Source organism: Scleropages formosus, chromosome 7 (assembly GCF_900964775.1).
Source record: "Scleropages formosus chromosome 7, fSclFor1.1, whole genome shotgun sequence".
NCBI lineage: Eukaryota > Metazoa > Chordata > Actinopteri > Osteoglossiformes > Osteoglossidae > Scleropages > Scleropages formosus.
Window position 1 is genome coordinate 3,494,648 of NC_041812.1, and position 22,898 is coordinate 3,517,545.

A 22,898-nucleotide genomic window follows, 5' to 3' on the forward strand; every position below is an offset into this window, starting at 1 on the left:
ACAGAACGTCTCCCATTAAGTCTTCTGTCCAGCTGAACCAGACAAAATACTTTGTCCCAGTTCATTTCATATCCAGTTACTATGTGAAATGTGTTTTTTTTTTTTTTTGGACAAAAAATCCTGAACAGAACGAATGAATAAAACCCCCAATTACATTTATTTAAATGTTTTATTTCACTTTTATTTAATATTTTTTTTTACTCAAAGCAACATTGTCTTTTTCACTGCCTTAAAAGCATGTAAAAATTCACCTAAATAAGATTAATTGAGGTTGGATTCAAGCAGAGATTTCTGTTCGGTACATAGAGCAGAAGCATTTTATTATTATTCAGAAGTGCAGTTATCTGAGGCCCAGCTGAATGGGAAAGGGTTAAATCTTCAGTGAAGTTCATCTTGACCTATAGAGCTCAATAAAACAGGGATGCGGACATTTGTATTCCAGTCATATTCACCGGCACATGAAAAAAATATCAGTAGGTGTTTCAGAAATTCCTGTTAGACAACAGAGAAAAAGATGTATTTTTCTACATGAGCCTCATGTTTATATTCATTTTATCTGTTGCTTATAATTTGATAATGTGCCTGATGCATTGCATAATCAGTGTGACGTCAGATGGGTCGTTACATCATGTTGTGCGATTTCTGAGGGAAAAAGAACAAGACAGAAATTAAAAAGATATGTTGCACTTAGTGGTTTATGGTCACTTGTGTTTGGATGCATCAGTTACATTTACTCGTTTAGCTGTCACTTTTCCAATTGAAAAACTTACCCATAAAGCTGGTTAGTTTTACTGCAGCAGTTTAGGTTAAGTACCTTATTCAAGAGTTCCACGGCAGCAGCAGGTGAGCTTTAAACCTGCAACCTTCGGACCCCACGCCAGTAGCTCTAAACGGCACACTCAAAGATCACAGAACCCATGAGAACAAGGCCATTACATTTATGTGACACTTTTTTCCTGAAGAAACACACAATGTTAAGCTACCTGCAATTATTTACCCAGCTGGGTGATTTCACTGGAGCAAGTTGGGGTATGTACCTTGCTCAAGGGTACTACAGCTAGATGTGGCAGTCGAACCTGCGACCCCCCCAATCCTCCTCCACGGGGGGTGTCTGACATCACTGTAACCGAGGCCTCGAGCCTGCGCCTCTGCAGGTGAGCGTCTGCAGCGACGTCGTGCGCGCGCGCCGTCCGCGGCGAGCGCATCTGGCGAGCGCACGTAATGCGGAGAGACGCGAGGAAACACGGAAAAGGAGACGCGTCAAAAATAGTGTCGCTTATAGTCAGAGGTGCCTGGTCCGCGGTCTCGTGGAAGTCAGTTGTCAGTTGTCACCGCAGATGAGCGACACACACCCACACACACACACACACACACACACACACACACGCACAGAGCGCATCCTCTTCGGATCGCACTTCCACGGTGCAACACTTACAGACGTCCTCGACCTGATGTGGGTCGTGAAAAGGACAATCCCAGCTCTGAATCCATGACCGACACAGCACGAAATTCTTTTCAATGGAAGCTTATAATGTAACCTCTCGGAGGGTCTGTGAATGGGGGGCGCGCGGGCCCGAGGAGAATTTTATTGACTGTGAAAAGAGCAGCCGCTTATCAGATAATGCGGTCAATATGGAGGGAGGTCGAGTCCCAGGACTGTGCTCGTGCTCGTGCTCGTGCTCGGACCGCCTCGCAGGACTGTCCCTTCAGACGGAAAGATAAATACTGCAAAATGCCTCTGTGTGACTCGCGCACACACCGGCCTGCGCAGCTCCGCAGGACGCAACGCACACAAGTGCGCGTCGGACACACGGATGTGCAGAAGGTTGTGGGGTAGGAGCTCGTGACCGCGAACCGTTGTGGACGGAGCATCTCGGATGCGGTCAGTTTAACGTCTGAAAGGCAAACGAATGGCGATCACAAGAGGCAACAATGTTGCACGCGTTTATTAACGCTCGTGCAGGTCCGCTGAATTCGCAGTTTCTTGTTGGCGGCCGGGAGGAAATGTTTCGGATTTATTACAAATCAACGTGATGAGTGTGTCAAGTTCTGGGTAGGAAAAAGCGACAGGGGCTCTATTACTAGCAACACTATAAAGATTATTATTATTATTATTATTATTATTATTATTATGAGATACATGCTGCAATTACACGATAGGACCTGTAAGAGCAACTATTAATTATATTCAGTGTTTTAGTAGCTGCATAACGGAACTCTTCAATAGGTTCTATTATTTCTAAAGCGCACGAATTGCTCTTTTACACTGGTATTGTTTCGTAAGGGGAGCGCGCGGTCGGCGGGGTTCGGGGGGGGGGGGGGGCTGCGCTCGGGTTATTAACAGTAAGATAAAGAGCCCCCAAATGGAGTGTGATCTTGTTAAAGCAGTCACTCCAATTACTCGCGCGGACCGGGGAGCGGCGGTGCTAAAATAAACAAACACACCAGTGTGGCGTGTTTCTTAACAGGGGCTTTAGACTTTGGCCCCTGGGATGTCGAGTGGTCCCCCGGCGCTGGAACGCAGCTGCTGGCATGGCGCGCTGCCCAGACGCTCCTCCCCGGCGGCGGTGGGTGCTGTGGGGGGGGGGGGGCGCACTATACCGGAGGGAGGGGTCGCGGAAGGTGGTCGCGGAAAGAGCGGCGGCCGAAGCGCGAGGGCGGCCGGGCTTGGGGGGGTCGGGGGGGGGGGGAGCGTCTCTGAGCGGGCGGACCACCGGCGGTCCGCGGTACCGGAGCTCGAGCCGCCTGTCGTCCGCGCGTAGCGTCACGAGGCGCGCGCGCGAACCCAAATGGAAACACAGCGCGACGTCTGTGTTTCGAAATCACCTCCTTCCCTTTGTTGGGATCCCAGTTTTAACCCACAGTGACGAAAGTGAGGTGTTTTGGTATGAAACGCGGAGCTTTTCCCCACTGAAGCTAATTTCACGAGTCTGATGATGAAGATAGTTCGTTTGCCACTGGAAGGAGATCCCGAAACCTAGATAATTATTCAGGCTTAAACACAGGTTGAAAAAAAGAAACAAAGGAGCAAAATCAATGAACGAAAGGAACAAAATGTTTGAAAGAGGCAGGCAGGACACAGAAGGTGCGGAAGGATGGAGAAAACATGGTGGTGGTCTTTGCACGGCATACATGCGACGACGCCGTTCATTAGATGGGCGACGCACGGATATGCGGCTGTTAGACGGCGTCAGAATCATCTGGGGCACGCAGGCATGTGAATGGTGGTCTCACACACCACACTGGAGACGTTCCATTCCCCTATATTCACCAAGGTCCCTCAGACCAGCAGAGAAAAACACAAGAGTGTTTAGAGACCACACAGAGACCTGCAGCTCCAGCCCTGCGCCCTGCCTGGGCCCGCAAGACCCCGAGAATCTAGTGCACCGTCTTCGGAGGCTGCCGTGAGTCCGGAGACCTCTAAACCGATCCTCTTTCCGTTCTGCCCGTGATCCATCAATAAACTGACACGCCATCGTTGCAAATGGCCTTTGTGCTCACCGCCTTTGTTTTCAGCCCATTACAGGATGGAAAAGGAGCGCTAGTTTGCTGGTATGCATGGTATCTGCCAAGTGTGTTTCCTTTCAAATTCCAGCTTGGCGCCGTGGCTGAGAATCACCTGTGTCACATTGTTCATCGTGTCAGCACCCACAGCTCGGGGGCGTGTCTGATGATGTCGCTTAAATCGCTGGCGAGCGTACCTTTAAACGGTTACCTTCGGCTTCTGAATTCAGGTACGGCTCCGAAGGCCGAAGGGGACAGGGGACAATGGGGAGAGTTTGACCCCCTAGGCAGGGCCATCCTTCACCCTGACACAGGGAAAGGGAAGAGGGAGGAGATGGCAACTGCGTGTAAAGGGAACGGAAGAGGACAAAGTGTGTAAATGTGGGGGGTAGAGTTGCTGCAAGAGGGTGTGGGGTGGGGGCTTCCCCCTCCCTGCATCTGCATTACAAATCAGCTTTGGTGAGGCTGCATGCAGCACATGGGACCTGTCAGCTGTTGTGGAGGACACAGGTCAGCGCCTGGGTCCCATTAGCATCCACTTTTTACACATATGCATCCGCGCCTTGTATGTTTCTGCATGTGTAATTACGGGACTGCATGTTTGTGTGGATGCTCGTGCCTCTGTGCTCATTTTGTTCCCGTATGTGCACGCGTGTGTGTTCGTGTGCATTGCCTGTGTTCGCGCCCATGTGCCGGATGCAGAAATGTTCCATTTGCAACATTTTGTGAGCTAAGAGTGCTTCAGGGTCTTCTGAGGGTTGAGTCTTTCCACTAATAACAACAATCTCCAGCCCATCTGACTGAATGTCCCCTCATTAGGCTGTATAATGAGTTGCCTCTTCTATGGACTGGGGGGTCAGGGGGTCCACTAGGTCCCATTTTCTGTCAAAGTGCTGTCACATGTCACCAGCTGGGAGGGCACAGACCCCCCCCGGAAAAAAAAAAGCATTCTCATCCAAATTAAACCCGACGGAACAAAGAGTTGAAATGAAGGAGAGTGTTATAATGAAACAATAAAATGTGTGCAGAATAAAACCAAACTTTAAAACAGACATTGTTTTAAATCAGTAGCCTCCAGGACACTAGACATCAAGCATTGCAACCATGATGACAGATTTATTATTATTATTATTGGATATAGTCCATTTGTTCTATTATTTTTTGAGGTGTAACATTTAATTGTGTTTTAATTCAAGGGCAGTGAAAATGCCAGGGAAGCATATAATGAGGTAATTTTAACATTGATTCATTATTTTATTTAACATCATTTTAACATTGATTTATTGCTGTAATAAAACAGTTTCATTGACTTCAGTTAAGTTCTTATTTCTGTACAGTTTACAGTTCCTTCCCAATGTGAGAATTATTAATTTATGCCTGTGATGTGAAATTATAATATATAGCTTGCTAAAGTTGGATATTTAGTGTGTTTATGAGCTCAGATCGAGCTTGACCTGTGTTGCTAACACAACATAGATTGTAGTACAGGCCGTTCCAGCAGACATTTCAACGCCAAGGTTCAACACCCACAACTGGTGGGGTGGGGTGGGGTGGGGGCAGAGGGATCCCTCGGACAACAGTTTAATCCAGCTCTGGGGAGCATTTAGCCACCACTGGCAGCTGAATCAGAGTCACTTCGCAGCATGAAAGATGCAAAGCAGACACACATCATCTTTGTTAATGTCATTACAGCTGATGGCCAGGAACCAGGAAATATATAAATTATGAAAATACCTGCAAGCAAGCATACATTTTATTATTATTATTTCAAACCAGCTTGAATATCATCACTCCGGATGATTTTAAAAATTTTAAGATTATATGACATTCAGAAAAAAATGTTACAAATATTTCATGCAGAGCCTAGTCTGCAGATGTGATATCACAGCTGTATGGCTTCAGACGACAAATTCAAGTAGAAATATCCAAGTCAATGAAAAAGGTCCCTTCCCCTTATGGCCTTCAGACTGAAGTCCTGCTCTAGGCCATGGTCATCTTCCCACTCCTTTCTCATTGACCGCTTGACTCCTGCACAGCTGTTCCTCACTATTTCAGCCCCCCTACATATCATATGTGAGATTTATTTCACTGTTGATTCTTTTCAGATTGGACAAATGTGGAGCAGCTTATGCGTTGCAAAGTTAACGAATTCCATGCAGCAAATTAATAAAATGTTCACGTTTTTCAGTGTTTGAAAAATGTCTTTTGTCATTTAAAAATTTAAATCTAAACATATTGGCTTTACCAATGAATGAGCTCTGATGAAAGCAACCAGCCTAAGAAAAAAGGCATTATTACGCAAAAGTAATAAAATAATGTGCCCTTTACCAGTCGTTAGTACATCCACTTACAGAAAACAACTTTGTAAGAGTGGGGGAGGCTTTGTTTTTTGATATAGTTATAAAACGTGAAACTATATATACATAATATATATACATGTGAAAAGGTCCAAATGTCGCAATTAATGATGCTGCTGTACCATTTATATTTGCGACATTAATGTAAAACCGCATGTGTGAAGGAGCTGATAAACGCTGATATCGTTTATTCTAGAAGTTTCCGCAAGAGCCTCGCCGTGAAAGTTGTTATCGAGACTCTGAACTCAACACCCAAACCGCTGCTCGAACACCTGCATCAAACTTCCGTGATCTCTGGCTGCGACCGCCCACGCGGTTCCCATGGCAACCCTAAATTCGGTAAGAGTAGCAGTTGCTCGGCAACAGACCGGAAGTGAGAACGGTGACGAGCACGCGCTCATCTGTCGCGGAGGAGCTCGTGAACGGAAAGGAGGAGGTAGAGAACCTGAGAAAAATAATGTCCCATCAGGCCGGAAGGGGATTTTTTAATTTTTTATTTTATTTTATTTATATATATAAAAGATTCTCATCTTAATGACCACTTGTTATTACTATGTGTATGTCCTGGAGCGAATTTTTTTTTTTTTTGCTTTCGCAGTTACCTGTGGCATTAACTTAGTTTGCGCAGTGGAAACAACATGGATGTTAAGAAACGACGGGTAAAAGAGTATTAACATAATGAAGTAACTTGGTTTCGTACGCAAAGTCCACTGTGTTCGTATGGCTTTCGGTAGCTCGTCATCCTCACCTTTCCTGCGTAAAGCTGGATAATTTGGATAAACCCCTCAGTAAATAAGACAACTGTCTCGCATCTTTTTTTTTTTTTTTTTTGCTGAAGTATTCGAATATTTTCATTAGCAATTAGTTTTCCCTACCCGGTTTTTATAGTAATATAAATATGTGGTGACGAGAACCTGCACTACCGGAAGTGTAGCAAGGAGCTCATTATGCCCGACAGGTGTTTCCTTCCCATTACAAAATTATTAATTTAACCACTTGTGTCTAAGCGTGTAAGTTTCTCCATTTTCGTGTTTCCGCGAGTTTCGTGTCTGACCTTGCATGTTATTTCAAGCTGTTAATGAAATTCCGGTCTCCTTACCGGCTTGTGTCGTTCTGTAGTGTATGAATAAGAAACTTCTGGAACGGGTACTTTTATTTCTTCAAACTCTTCATAATAGTGAACCTAAGAGCGTCGTCGAATGCGCGTTCGTCTCCTCGGGGAGGATTTGCCGTGGACACGTGTGTTTATCGTGTTATTTTCAGAAATATTTCGTCAACATCAGTGTTTGTAGGAGTCGTCCGTTTAATTTCAGCTCTTTCGGGTACACTGTGGGGTAAATCTCTGGAAATACAGAGGAATCCCTCCGTGTTAGCCGACGCGGTGAATATTTATTTCTAAGGTATATTTTCGCTTTCGATTATTCGTTATGGATATTTCAGCTCGTCCGAGGCGTTTTTATGGCGGGAAAAAGGGAACAGACGCGCGCGACCAAGTGGAGGACAAACGGAAGAAAAACGGCTCCTTCACACTTCTTCCAAAAGCTGTCGAATCGGTTTTAGATCACAGATCTTCACAGATATTGATTGAGGATGATAGGTTTATTTTACACTGTTGTTTACTGCCTTTGTTTGAACAGCTGGGGACTATATACTATATTATCTAAATCAAACGCCCTCTGACATATACACATTTGCTGAGTGTGTGTGTGTGTGTGTGTGTGTGTGTGTGGCAGCAGGTGGCGTAGTGGTTCGGGCTGTAGCCTGATAATGGGAAGATTCCCATTCATTTAAATTTAGTTCATTTTTATAGACTTCTTCCACTTCCAGTTATTCCAGAGCGCAGAACAAAGGCATAAGACGGATAGTTGGCTATATATTAAATTACTGCAATAACCATACATGTATTAAAACTGTAAGTAAGTCAACTAGCCGCAGAGGAAATGAATGGGGGGGGGGAAAAAAAAAAACTCCCAACCGAAAGACAAGGGAGGGGGGGAAAAAACCTCGCACCTGACTTTACGTAACAGTACATTTACATGTATTCATTTAGCAGATACTTTTCTTCAAAGCGATGTACATCTCATAGAAAAGACTGTGTACATAGAGACACTTAGATTCAGACGCGTGATTCTTAATTTAGTTTCTTTCCGTCATATGAACCAATGCTCATCACACGAGTAGCTGTATAAAACTTCATCAGAATATCCACGATTCCTGATCACCTTCCTTGCAAATTTTTTTAAAGATACATATAAACATTTACGTTACAGGAGTAGCTGTGTAAAGGTTTATCCAGCATCATCTTAAAGTTATGGTGCATGAACATTTACACTTTACATGAACTTCAGATGATGGGAGAAGTGAGTCTGTAAGAGGTGTTTTAAGACCCTTTTAAAATGTGGACAGACATTCAGCAGTTCTGAGTGAGAGGGGGGTGGTCGTTCCACCACAACGGAGCCAGAACCTAGAACCTCCGTCCTTTCGTGTGCGGGACCACCAAGCGGGCAGAAGTGGAGGAGCGTAGCGGTCTGGTTGGGGTGTAGCAGAAGATCAAGTAATAATAAACCCAAATAAACACAATCATTTAGAAAAAGAAAGTTAAAGACAAAAACATCCATTTAAATTCAGCATTAAAGGCTTAGCATTTCCGATGAAATCTTGACACATATGTGTGGCTCGCTTACCATTATAAAGGTAAGACGGGGTATACAGGTCCCTACCGGGGTTACTGGTACTTAATAGTTAAGAGCTGCTGCCTTCGGGTCTGAAAGCTGCAGGTTCGAATCGCATCCTCTGTTGTAACACCCTTGAGCAAGGTAATTACCGCTCGGTATAAATGGGTAAAAAGCTGTAGGTAACTTACTCAATATGTACAGTAAGTCGGTTTGTGGAAAAGCGTCAGTCGAGTGAACGAATGTAGAGGTTGTTCGGATCGACATTATATTATTGCTTCTTTTACTGCGGTGTGATTTTTACATGACTGCGACCCCGTATTTGGACGAGCGGTTGCGCATGAATGAATGAATCGCCTACATTCCACGTACTCACGTGTGTGGTGCTTGTGTTGTCAGTGACTAAAAAGGTTTATTTCTCTGCAGAGGCTCAGGGAAAGAAGGACTCATGGTTCACCAAGTTCCATTCGGACAAGATTAACTGCATTTGATGGATTCCAGTTGGATGTGATGGATTCCAGTTGGATTTGATGAATAATTCCATTTCCTTGTGCCGCATGACGATCCAGTTATTTCTTTATATAAATATATATATGATATCCCATTGAGGGAACTTTCAGTCTTGCTGGCAGATTTTAATTACATGTATTTGTCCTATTCGAAGACATAAGATTGCTCCTGGTAATTAATTTTAGCGCAAGCAATTTTACGCTCATCCAATGGCATGCTGATGTCACGTGATTGTGTCCCCAGAAAATCACAGCGTCTTCAAAGTATATATATAATATGACTATGTTTAGATATTAGTAGATATTAGTTTTTCATAAAGCTATTAATAATATGATTCACTTCAGCATGTTATCCCATGCAGGTCACATACACTGAGGGTGCAGAGGGTGAGGTGGGGTATTTAATGTGCTCGAGCCCATGTCCTCTTTGGTGGGAAACATGAAATAGAGACATGAAATGAGGAAAATAGCCCATGTAAGATATCGGAGATGTCTTTATAGGGTACGAGTGACCCATTGCACATGACGGGGTTCAGACTTCCAGGAAAGCGTGTGTTTTTACCAAAGTTCAGGAGACTTTGTTAAGAAAAAGAAAACTATTATGTGTTTTTTATTCTGCGTATTGAAAGTCAAACTTTGTCGGAAAGAATAGTCGGGATCATATCACAGGGATGACTAAAACACCAATAATAATCATAATAAGAGACTTTATCAGTGAAGTAACTTTCTCAGATTAATTCATGTTGAATTAAAGATAATTCTCTACTTATCCGAGACCACATGGATACACCACGAGGGAGACTCTCCTCATGTAGTCCTGGGCGGCAGTACATTACACAAGTATTATTTTTGTCACATGTATCTTCATTAACAGTGTAACCACTGTATATGAATAGTCAGCCTCCGTCTGAATGATCACGAAACGGGGATGTTGGTGGAAAAAAACCCCAGTCTTACGCTGTTCTTTGGCGAGGTCAGGGAAAGATGATGTTTTATTCTCTTTTATCCGCATTTAAAATGTTCTTTCAATCACTCAGTCCTTTTCGCTCCGTTCTGTGCATAAAAAGTGTGCATTTTTTTCTTTAGAAAAATCCCTGTCAATGATAGAACAAAAACCACAATTTCGCAAGCTATTGGTAATATTATTAGTAGTAGCAGTTAGTATTGGTTTTATTACTGTTATTATTATACTTTGTTAGGTAAACTAGAAAAAACGAATATGGTGATTTTGATATTTTAATTTATCTGAAAATATTTTCGTTTTTTTTTTTTTAATTATAATCCCTCCAGCGAGGGGTATTGCGAATTTTGTGGGGGTAAATTTTACAAAAGGTACTTGTCCACACCTTCTACAACTTTTTAGAATGTTTGAAAATAATTTTATTATTTTAATTCATTTTTTGAAGTAGGACTTTCTGGAGCTGTTAATGCGATCCAGATTCGAGCTCTAAATTACCAAAATATAATATAATTCCACCAAAGTAACCCAGATATACAATCTTTCAGGGAAAAAAAAGTCACTCCGAAATTTGTCACCTCATAGAGGATTTTCATTTTTAATTTAAAAAATTTTTGCTTTCATTTCGTAAAAAATTAAATATTTAATTAAATAATTTCGTGAGTTTCCCAAACAGGCTGCACCTGTGTGTTTATTAATGCAGAATTCTGACCCTTGTGTTCATCACTGTATTTATTTCAAACAGCTTTTTACAAGTCTCATATTTTAGTCTTGCAAAATCAGGCCTCTGTATTTTATTAATTCTGATTCCCTTGTTCAGATACCGGGGAATGAAGAGTTCAGAAAGTTCTGGAGCTTTTCTGCATGCTACGTGTCTGAACTATGGTAACTACATCCCTGTATACTGGATTCTATCAACCTTTTCTACTTACTTACTTACTTTTGGAACTGTGTGTACTGTAGGACTTCCAGAAAGCTATTTTCAAAACAAACCCTGAAATACCATGTTTAAAAAATAAATGAATCCCACATTTGGTTGAAAATGCTAGATGACTTGTTCTGGTTATATTGTTATATTGTATTGCTGTGTTGTTTGGCTATTATTTTTATGGAACAGACTTGCTAAAGCATATGCACTGTTTTCTTCACAACCATACTTGATGTTCATGAGGTATAATTTTACAATACATTACCCTCAAAGCTTTTTTTGCTCAATAATTCATGTGGGAAATAATCACCTTCAAGATTTGCTTTTAAGTAATAAAATGTAAAATGTTTATTTAGATAGACGTTTTATACTGTGCAACAGTAACAATACAATAGTTTTACATACAGTCGACCAAATACAGATATTTAGAACACTGTGGAAGAGACACCACAAAAACACTTGAAACTAACAAAGACTTCCTTGCAGGTTATAGAGAAAAGTGTCTGACAGACACAAGGGACCTGTTAGTTTATTACACTTCTATATGTCAGCTAAAGTAATCATATATACATGTCTATCTGGAGCTCAGCATTCTGCCCTGTGGGGGTTAAACCAAAGTTGTACAACAGACTGAAATAACATAAAAAGAACAGCTTATTTAAAAATCAATATAGCTTTAATCTGACCAATATCTGGGTCTTTTTCTGCTGTTCTTATCCTCATTAGTAACACACTTTATAAACATAATACTGCCCCATATTGGGATATAGATAGCAAAGTCTACTCCAGCATGATAGCCCCCGTTATGTTAATGCACACACAAGATACAGCTCCACTTCATTTGGTTTATGTAAGTCCTTGTACATAGTACAGTGTCAGGTGGCAGTATGAGCTGTCAGTGTATTTTCTTTTCTCCGTCTCCATCCACCCACCGACAGTCCATTTGTGAATGCTTGGATATACGAGTAACCATTTTAGAACATCCTTTCTAAATTGCAACCATTCAGTTTCACATATTCAGATGCCTTGTGAAATTCTTTATGCATTCACTTTTGATTAAAGTGAAATTTCACTTTTTCCAAAAAAAAAAAAAAAAGGCAAAAGAAAAAAAACTGTACAAAGATTATCCCATGTCAGAATCTATGGTTCTTCCAAACCTCTTCAAAATGTTCTCTGTTAAAAACTTCCTTCGAGAGCATACTTCATGTGCTTGTCTTACTTCCACCAATGTCAGCTCTTCAAAGAACACATATCGGCCAGTTCCCCCCTATTTTTATACTGAAATGTGACTTTCACTATAAATTTCACATAAAGACAGTAAATGGCAATACAATGACAACTGGAAGAAAAAAAGAAAGCATCTACAACAACGCTACGTTGGCATGGAAAGAGCTGGGTGATCTTGATGCCGGCAAGACGCCGCTACGGCAGTCATCCCGAAGACCCAGATGAGCCATTGAGCGAGGCTTTGCGCGCTTTGTTGCAGAACGGGGCCTGGCGGCTCGGGCTCGGGTTTGTAGAGGTTCCGTTGACGGCACTGGAGATGTGCGGGAAGTGAGGGTGTGGGGACTGAACTGGGGTTCCCGGACTGGGTAGGGACGAGGAGGTGGAGGGAACGCCGGCTGGACTGTTGGCCTTGTCACTGCCCGAGTCGCTCTCCATCTCCGACCTATTCACACTGTTCACACCTTCTCTTGGGTGGATAATCTTCATCTTTTTGCAACTGGGTCGAACTCTGTATTTTAATGGCAAAGGTCCATTCTGCAAAAAAAAAAAAAAAAAAAAATCTGTTATGCTGTATTTTTGATATATATATACACACAATTTTTGGTTGGGGTAAGGAATCATTTATAAGGCTTTTAAAAATGCATAGAACCTGGTGTGATTAAAAATTAATATGATTAATTTTCATTTAACAGTTAACTTTTCAGACAATTTCAATATGAAAGTTTTGTTCTATTTATAACCACTTCAACACTCAGAAATTATAGTATTAATGCAAAGGGGAAGACTGCTTTTCCTCTTTCTGCCATTTCTTTAAGTATCTTTAATTCACGCTTTAAAAATGTTGGACATCAGTACTCATGCAAACTAGAAAATGCAATAAAGCCATATGGTTCATTTTTGCTTTTTTTAACTTCAAAGCAAACTAATTAATAGTTTTCTCCATTGTTTATGTCTTACCCTTCTCCAGGTGTAGATGTAGGCAATATCCATTAATGTGTAGTAATCTTTCAGCGGCTCATCTTCATACATTACTTCAATCTGTTTAAATGCACATTTATTTGTGATGGGCACAAAGAGAATATATCAGTTTAAATAAATTATAACAGTCACACTACAGAATGAATATCTGTATATCAAGACCTTTAACCAACAAAATTAACTGAATTGTCAAATCGTTACAAGCAAAACAACTTAGTTGACTAAATAAATGAATAAATAAGTAAAGGAATGAATGTATGAATTCATCCCAACATTTTAGTGCATACTAATTAAATAAGACAATATTAAATATTTAATTAGAAAATATATATTACTGAAATTTCCAAAAATAACTGGGCCATAAACAGTGTTCCTTCACCTGAAATGTGCATGGAATATCCATTTTACTCCGGAGGAATTTCCTCAGATGCATCACTGTCATAGCAGCAGGACACTGCAAGTACCGCTTGTCACTTATCTACAAATTGAACACAAAGTCAGTGTTCCCCACTCAGGAAAACTTTACACCACTATTATAGCTCACAAATTACTTTGCACTCAAGAAAAAAAAAGTTTTAGAAGCAAGTGCAGCTTAAAGATTAAATGCAATGTCACCTCATCTTTTGTCTTTTCCTTTTCTCCATCACCCTGCTTTTCAATCCTAAAAAACAAAAGAACGGTCAGCTAGGACACCTAGGCTTAGTGTCGATTGCTTGGCTATTACGTATATTTACAACAGAGGATAAACTTGATTTAGTGCCAAATTCAGTGCATAAAATGATTGGCCAGGGTGTGTGTTACAAAAACAAAAATTTTCCAATGTTTAAATGAATATTTTTTGAAAGAATGTTCAGCGTAGCATAGAACATTAAATTTTGCAGAATTTTTCCCAAAAAATTAAAAAAACGGCATTCAACTTAATTGCCATTTGTCCTAAAGTTCAAGTTATCCTGGTAGTTACACAAAAATGAGCAATTTAAGTCCACTTGAGAAAAAAAAGCACTGCCACTCAAAATGAGTTTATAATTCATTTATAAAACACATTTCACATGTTATTTACAGTTTCTGCATTTGTTCCTATTAATGGTTATGGTAGCTTGCTGACAGAAGTGTTCTGTTTAAGACTAAGAAACGAGAGCCTGACTTCAAGGGGAAAAAATTCATTCCTAACCAGTGAATTAAAGCATCAATTTCTTGTACGGTAATTTTCCCATGTTTACAGTGACTGAGATCACTGTCAGATCAGTGTTTCTTAGAAAGAACAAAACAAACAAAAGCAACGTTTTCCCAAACACAGCATTCTGTTCTGCCGTACTTGCTCGGGTCGAAGAATTCTATGGATAAGCTGATTATCTCGTCATCTGTGATTATTCTCTTGTCCTCATCAGCCACTTCTCCACGGTCTTCATTTGATCCATTTGCAGCTTAAAAGCAGATACAAAAGGACAGTTTTGCTTTACTCATATTTTTCGGCCAAGTGACGCAGTAGCCGGACCATCTACAAAATGAAGTACCTGTAAGAATGTAGTAATACCACAGATAAGCACCCGCTTTGTCATCCAGCCGCTTAGAGACTTACCGTCAACTGATGGGTGTTCAGCATAGAAGTCCCGTCTCCGTTTCATTTCATCTACAGGGAGACACAGGACACCACTTCGTAAACCTACGCAGGATAAATACGCTAAAAGCACCTTACAAGTTGCAGGAAAAAAAAAAAAAAAAACCAACTTACTTTTGAAAAGACCAGGGACCAACTTGTACACAATGTCTTGAAGGGTCTTGTCAGACCTACAACATAAGTAACAATTTTTAACACATTTTCCTCATATAATATTCACAACGAGCTGAGATTGTAAGTCACTTTAAACAACAGTCCCCTGTCATGCAACTATTAATGAAAGCTAACTAAATGCGTATTTTTTGTTATTTGGACATTTTTAATAATGATCCCATTTTTCATTGCTTGAAATTCAAACTAGAAAAGCGAAGAATACTATTAAAACAAACAATCGCTGTGCATGATACCGACTACTGACAAACTAACTACAATCACAACTTTTACTCATGAAGGGTACACTTTTCACAGTTTTCTCTGTATAATAATCACAGAGTGGATAAATGCATTATTCATAACAGTGGAAATATTTAAACTTCAGGCAGATCTTCCATGCTGCTTAGACTTCCACACAAAGGTAACAACTATGTATGTCCACCTGTTTTAGTGGCACCAGACAGATACTTGCCTGATATTTAGAAGCGGTTTGGTTTTGTGTACCTGGACATCACATATTGGACAGTACTTGCTGGTCTCGAGATAGCGCACAATGCACATTTTACAGACTATGGGAAAAGGAGAGTTCTCAGGTTAATGGAAAGCGGAAACATGAACGATGTAAAAATTGTCCAAAAAAAAAAAAAAAAGGCAGTAATTGCAAAAGCTCTTTGGAGACTCACAGGAGTGCAGACACTCCACGATGGTTGTTGCGTCGATGAAATATCCTCCACACAACACACACATCAAATGTGGATTCAGCTCCGTTATCTTTATCCTCGTTGTTCGGTGCATCGTCATGGAAGGCAAATACCTGCCAAGAACATAATAATATTCATCATAATATTTGTCATGATATTCGTCATAATATTCGTCACGCCTCACAAATTATTTCGCACTTTGTCTTGCCCTCCTGGCATCATTCGAGGCTCAAGAGGGGCGTCCTGCCAAAAATCCAGCGATAAACATCATCTGGGACTTTCAGTTCCATAGATTTAGTGGATCTCGAGCTCGTGGGTCCGCTAATGAAAACCGCCGCGCGCGTTCACTGGTTATGAAGCGTTTCTACAACGATTTTGGGATTTTTTTTTTTTTTTTTTTTTGGGAGACACCTTCCACGCACGGTCCTCTTACTGTAGAACGAGTGTCCGAACGCATTTCACCCGAAACACAGGTCACTGATCCACACACACACACACACACACACACACACACACACCTGGTCAGAAGCACTAACGGGGTTACAAGACCTTTCAAAGCACGACGTTCTTAGTTCACCATTTGAGGAATCGGGAGCTGGGTGTCTCGTGCCAAGCGCGATAACTCTTATTGTTGCTATAGCAACAACTTAGGTTACACTTGGCATCTTGCCAGCGAAAATAGAGCCCCCCACCACCCCAATCGCACCCACCCGTTCCAGCACGGGGGGCTCGCGCCGACGTGACGACCAACAGACCCCGTGGCGTGGTTGGACACGCGGCACGCGGACCTGCACCGCCGGTACCGGTCTGAACCGGGCTGCCATTCCGCACAAAAAAAAAAGAAAGAAAGAGGCGCAGGTGAAAAGCAAGAAGCTGCGAAGCCTCAGCGCCACTGTACTGCACACCCAGCGCGACTTCCTAAAAACGAAGTGACAATTACAGCGACTGTCATCACAATTAGAGCTTTTTCACGGCTCCGTTTCCGGCGACAGCGCCGCTCGACCTTAAAACACACTTACATCATAATTATTGCCGCGGGAGCTGCACGTACGGAGACCTTTCTGCGCGGCGTCGTACCTTTGCTGGAGAGCATCCAGGGATGGGGGTGGTGGGCTGAGGATGCGGGGAAAACGCGCGCGCGCGGCGCGGCGCGACACGGCGACGGACGGACGGACGGACGGACCGAGACTCCGCCGCGTTCGCACAACGGAATCGCCCCGGTCGGCGGACAAGCGGAGGCTCCACCGGGGAGACGCGGGAGCCCGGGAAGCCGCCCCCCCCCTCCGACCTCAAGATTCCCATGACTATCGTTCTTTCTTCCCGTTCTGACGAAGCCGAAGTGATCTGACGGTCTGGTGACCTTCTCAAGAAGATTAAAGGTTCTCCAACTCCGACGTTCTCTCCCCTTTCACATTATAACATGTTACTGCTGAGCCTCAAGTAAATTTTGTACTGAGCTTATCTTCGCAAAAAAACGTAGTATGAAACCGACTGTCATGAAAAAATATAGATTTAAATATACATGACCGCGAAAGGGGAAATTCAAGGTTTCTGGTAGTTCTTTTTTTTTCCGTTTGCGGCGTGTTTGGCTCCTTGAACCTGATCTGCAGCAACTCTTCATGCGTGGTGCTTGTAACACAACTGGAGTCACATGCATGACAGGAGAACCATTGGTGATGTCCTCCAAAACGACAGGAACCCTTGGTACCAACATTACTCTTCAGCATCACCAAATTTGACTTTTGTAACCCATGAAGCCAGAGTAAACCACTTGGTATCCAAACAGTTGTCTGCTTTGCACACCAATTATTTTTTCCATTTACTCATCATTGAAGCCATGCCTTTGTGGAATAAAATGCCTTTGAAATTTTCCATTGATTATCAAAAAAATGCAGAAAGAGCAGGCCTTCTTTAACTGGCACAAAAGGTTTCCAACACTGAAAGGCAAGACATTCCCGGGCTCTTCCACCCTTGACATAGATTCAATTACAGTTCCAAAAAATGAAGGCTTACAGGCATGTGTAGCAATGAAAAGAACCTACAGGGCAATGAAGAGAAATGCACGGGACCTAAACAAACCCTTCACGCGGTCCTTAATTTCCATTTATTGTAATTAAACTTCCTTGGTTCTTTAGCTCATTTAAGAGCTGAATATCTACAGTAAGGCAGTGGAGCTCAACGAGCAGTCAATGTACCAGATGATCTAGACAAAAATTGTAAGAAATGCGACAATAAGTGAGGTCACCCGGTGGTTGAACTTCGGTCTTGGAGCATCTAAACACAACGTGCAGCAACATCTCCCAACAGATCGTCCCTACTGGCAAATGAGGAAAAATGCCTGCGTTGTACCGCGATGCTTAATTAAATAGAGACTGTAGAGTGGCCTACACAAATGTCAAGATATCGAGTGGAAAAAATAAAATTAACCCCACAAAATGCAACTTCTCACTCTAAGTTAGTCAACAGCTCAACTGCATCAAGAGCAGCGGATCGATGGAGTATCGATGGACCACGAGGACGGCAGAAAAACAAACAATTACCAAAAAAAGCAAAATCACCACCGCGTCTATAAAGACAATTCTCCACACTCGCACATCACTTCTCACACTTTAACTCGAAATTTCGGCTACTTCGATAGTCTTCCCCCAACCCATTGGATACCCAATCTAGAAAATGTTAAATCCAGAAACGGTGGCAACGCATAAAACACACATGAAGCACAGTGAGCAAGAGTCGAACATAAACGTGCGATGGATTATGACTCTCTCATTCCGAGATGACTGTCTTTTTTAAAAAATATCAATCAATCTTATAAAATTGACTCACCCATTGCGTCAGGGCTCGGTTACCAGGGAATTTAAGTTAATAAAATCCCAGACGTGGAGTCTACGGGCAATGTAACCAATTTGTTAGATTCTGCACTCAACGGGGTTCCCGTTTCTATAAAATAACGGCGATATCTTTAATTATAATGGCGAAGGGAACCGTTCGAAGGCTCGCGATCGAGGAGACCTGACCCATTTCGAGTCTCATTCCACGGGCTGCCCGACTTCCAGGGAGCCCGAAACCCTTGAAAAAAAGCCCTTCTCCGAAAAAGCCCAAACGAACCCCAAGCTGAGACGTTTGCCTGCGAGGCGGCGTCACCTTCGCAGGACACCGAGACCCCCCGGGCGAAGGACGCACGTGAATTTAAAAGTACTGCGTGCGACGGGAGCCCGTGCCGTGCGGCTCGGCGCGCCGCGCGCCGCTGTCACAAGCCCGCGCCGTGCACGCGCCGTCTCCTTTTCAAGCATTTAATAAATAAAAAATAAATAAAAAAAGAAAAAAAACAACCGGCGCAAGCAACGAATCCAGTCGCAATCCGTGCATTAGTAAGAGTAAAGCGTGCAGGACACGTACCCGGGAACTCCGCTGCGGATCCGTGCGAACTGAGAGGAGGGGGGGCGGACAGACAATGAAAGTTCGGAGTCGCTCAGCAGCGGGCGAGCGCGAGCCGGGCGGCCATCTTGGAACGAGCCTGCAGACGCTGTCAACCGCGGTAGCCTTACAGCGCAGGGGGGGGAGGAGAGGGGGGGTGGTGGTAAAGCAGCGCAGTTTCTGCTCTTTCTCTCCACGGCCAGAAAAAAAAATAAGCCCCCTTCGCGAGGCAGCAAGGGCACGAGCCGTTCGAAGGACTCCGATCCCCCCCCCACCCCAAAAGCCGGGCCGATCCTGGCGATCGAGCTGCTGGATCTGCGCGCGTGTATATATGTGTGTGTGAGTGTGTGAGTGAGTGAGTGTGTGTGTGTGCGTGTGTGTTGCAGCCGAAGTCAAGTTGTTTGAAAAATGCAGCGCCGATGGCTCGGTGGAAACTGACACCGTCCCCAAAATGGCTTGTGGTTCGACCGCCCCGCGCGTCACGTGGTCCCGCTCCTTAAGGGCGGCCTGGGAATTAATGTCGGTGTAACCGGGGAGCACAAAATCCATGCCTCCAGAAAATTTGGGCAACCTTTCCTCCCTTCTTTCTGCTTTCCGTGCCCAACATTTATGCGTTTTATTCCCTCTTTAAGCACGCGGCGCGTGTTTACTTACGAACCCGCATAATGCGACTGAGCTCTCGTTTTCCGTTCCGCAAGGAAGAGAAGATTTCTCACATAAATCCCGCACATTTTCCACGTGTATTCCGTTCCTCTCTCACGTTTCTAGAAGTAAACATGTGCTTTGCATCCCAGCATAAATAGTTAAAGGCTATTAATCCCTGTCGCCGGGCCCGAGCGCTTTCTCACAAACGTTTCACATGATCATACTTATGAAGTCCCGCTTTCCGCGTGGAAAAGCAAGGGGCTCCACTCCTGATCTTTGCGCGTCTATTTCACCAGTCTTGTATTATTAGTTCTGGCACTCGGGACTTGCGTGTTTGCCGTGTTCACGTCGCAAAGGCCAGAGCCGAAGTGCAGCTTTTCATACTGAAGCTCAAGTGGCCAAAGGGCTTTTAGTGCGACTCTCCAACCTGTGGTTCCGTCCTCATCTTTCCAGCCTCCTTCCTTGCGTTTCTCTTTCTGCGTTTTACCGACACCGCGTCCACGCGAAATTGTAGTTGACGCACAGTCTCCGCCAGCTGCACGGGTTGGAATTAAGAAGCGGGGCGGCGAGGCGAAACGCGAATAGAAAATGCGGCCGACTTCGTAAATTCCAAGGCAAACTTTTACCGAAAATACAAACGAATTGTCCGTTCGCGTTTATTTATTTATTTTTTCCCTTCTGAACTCGAAGACTTTTACCGAAAGACCGATTCGAATCGGATAGTGCAGCCCGCGTTCTTTTCTAATTTAATTTAAAACTGCTTAATATGCTGTGACAAAGTCCAGCAGGGCGCCGTTCGACGACGTCCACAAGAAAAAAACACGGAGCTTTTCCAAGAAAGTAAAAAGAAAAAAAAAAAAAAATGCAGTAACTGACGGTAAATGCGATGCGAAGTCTGCGATATCGCACACATTAGTTTAATTTAGAGAGTAAAAGAACATATTTATATTTCAGCTTTCATTTCCTAAATCCATGCCCACCAACATATTTTAAGCTTCCTAATGAAAGACGCAGTTTAACAGGAAAGTTTTGAACGCACTCCAGATTTTTTTTTTATTGTTTTTCACTCGTGTTTTTCACCACAGCGCAGATCTAACAGCCTGAATGAATTGAGAAATGAGCGCAGAGGAAGGCGATCGACTCCAGCGCAAAGGTCACGGGCAAAGTCATTCTGCACAGACCCCCTCGGTACCTGAACAGCTTTGAGGTTATGTGCCACCCTTTCCAGACTCTCCTGTCGCCCCCCATTAGTTCCTCAAGAAGCATTAATATCCAGGTGCTCAAGCGACCATATAATGTGCTGAGTATGAAGACACCGTATGACCATGTGTAACTGGAGAAAAGACAAGACCTGGATCTCCTATGTGTATTTGCAACTGTAAAAAAAAGCACAAATTCAAGTTAAAAATTATTCATGGGTTTTCTGAACAGTGGGATTTTTTGTAAGGCCTACAGAGATTCACACAACTGGACATCACCAAGGTACGGATGCAGGTTCTTCATGACACCTCGATTTCTCCGTTGTCCTCATCTTCTGGATATGAATTACCATGAGTTTCTTTTCTAGCCACTGGATCTTGTCCCTTCTTCCTTCTCCTGGGTTTGGTGGGCGCAGTTCTTCATTACCAGAACAATATTTAAAGTTGTGCCCCGTTCTAATAATTAACTTTTATGACGACTGTGTCCAAAATCCATTCTCAGTTTGTAGAACCTGTAAAATGCAGACTTAGAAATCCCCAAGATGTGTTTTCCTTCTCACATAACAATTTGTCTGAAAATGAAGGCACAATGATGTGCAATCCGGGTGAAAAAGGCCTACAAAAATTAAATGTCTTACAACACAAGCTCTTGTCTATAATGTTATTGAAATAGACTACCAAAATAAACATATTTATTATAAGAATCGCAACACTTTACAGTCTACAGCCACCTTGAACATGTCTTTTATTACACAGTAAACCAGTTCACAGGGGTTTATGATTAGGAGTCAAACAAAATGTCAGGAAACATAATACTGGATTCTGGGTTTTACTTTGCATGTAACTGAAAAACTCAGATGAACTAAAGAAAACGATTTCTAATTTGCTGTTAAATATTATAAAACAATCAAATTATGTGGCTAAATATGACAGAAGTGGAACTAAGACAGACGTTTTGAAATTACTTTGAAAATCTGTATATTATGTTGAATGAATGAATATATTTGTCTTAAATTTCAGGTTTGTTGGATGCTGGAACAACAAAAGGAGAACAGCTCTCCGACATTATAGTTTTTGCTTAAAAAATAAAAACTGAACAATTTCTCAGACTTTTCCCTTTTACTTCCATGCTCTTTGGTTTATCTGCTCGCCTAAGAGAAAGAGGCAACAAAAACAATAATGCAGTGACACCACCAAGATGATATTTTTAGGATTGTAATTATTAGCAGGTACTGTTAGCTGATAACATTTTAAACACTGACATTATTCAATTTGTGGTTCAGTTTGAGTACAGAAACTGCTCTCCTCCACTGTAGTTCCTTCTCTCTCTGGACCTGTGAGATCTTGGAGTCAAACAGATGTTTATGAGAGGATCCCTGCAGCTGCCCCAGTGTCCAGCTTCAATGCATTCACCACAGTAAGATAAAATAAGAAAACATGACATTACAATAACAAACATCCACGACACTAAGGTAAAATACCACACCACTGGTTGACACATTTTACACAGATTCCCTAAAACTCATTTCCACAGCAGCTGCATTGCATCATTCGTCTATAGGCAAAAGGTTTTTGAAAGCGGTACCTGCAGACTAAATGAAACGTAGTCCTAACAGGAGGGCGTTGGGTCGAGTCTAGCAAAAGTGGTCAAGGAAGAGTGTTTTGTGACCCGGGAATTCAGTTTACCTTCATTACCTTGTTTTTATTTTCCCCAACACCAGTATCTGACCAGTTGTTACGCTCCTGTAACGTAAACAAATTACGGGGGGAAGGGTTCCATTTTTATTATCTTAACAAAATCCGAATAAATCATGCGATAATTTAGTTCACGACACCTTTCCGAGTGGAATATAAGTCGTAAAACTATATACTGAAAATATAAATGAGACCTTTGATGTGACCGTAAAACTCTGCAAGTGAATTTGTGAAAAACTTAAGGGTAATAAAATTGTGAAAAGTGTACGTAGTCCTTCCAGGGGTAAACTTGCTCTGCAGTGAGATAAACGTTAATGTAAGAGGAAGGCTGGAATAT

The 22,898-nt window shown here is 42.5% G+C and overlaps 1 protein-coding gene across 3 annotated transcripts; it reads right to left on the reverse strand.

The window, feature by feature from the left end:
• Positions 1–11,342: 11,342 nt before the first annotated feature.
• On the reverse strand, positions 11,343–20,119 carry LOC108927998 (polycomb complex protein BMI-1-like). Of its 3 annotated transcripts, none has more exons than XM_018741717.2 (10): positions 20,095–20,119; positions 15,588–15,718; positions 15,377–15,473; positions 14,866–14,921; positions 14,713–14,763; positions 14,449–14,557; positions 13,749–13,794; positions 13,513–13,611; positions 13,113–13,193; positions 11,343–12,689 (listed from the first exon to the last, which is right to left on the reverse strand). In XM_018741717.2, exons 2-10 carry the CDS (start codon positions 15,703–15,705, stop codon positions 12,360–12,362), a joined length of 987 nt encoding a protein of 328 aa, XP_018597233.1. In that variant the 5' UTR covers positions 15,706–15,718; positions 20,095–20,119; the 3' UTR covers positions 11,343–12,359. The 3 variants fall into 3 exon arrangements, with proteins under 3 accessions (XP_018597233.1, XP_018597231.1, XP_018597232.1); XM_018741715.2 differs by lacking the exon at positions 20,095–20,119 and adding an exon at positions 19,005–19,489; XM_018741716.2 differs by lacking the exon at positions 20,095–20,119 and adding an exon at positions 18,432–18,514.
• Positions 20,120–22,898: the final 2,779 nt, after the last annotated feature.

Bases quoted from the DNA above. Each gene is read 5' to 3' on its own strand.
- LOC108927998 (XM_018741717.2), bottom strand. From the start codon at position 15,705: ATGACGATGCACCGAACAACGAGGATAAAGATAACGGAGCTGAATCCA. The intron at 14,922-15,376 runs GCAAGTATCTGT...CTTATGTTGTAG, and splicing joins AAACCGCTTCTAAATATCAG to GTCTGACAAGACCCTTCAAG. The intron at 12,690-13,112 runs GTAAGACATAAA...TTTTTTTTGCAG, and splicing joins ACATCTACACCTGGAGAAGG to AATGGACCTTTGCCATTAAA.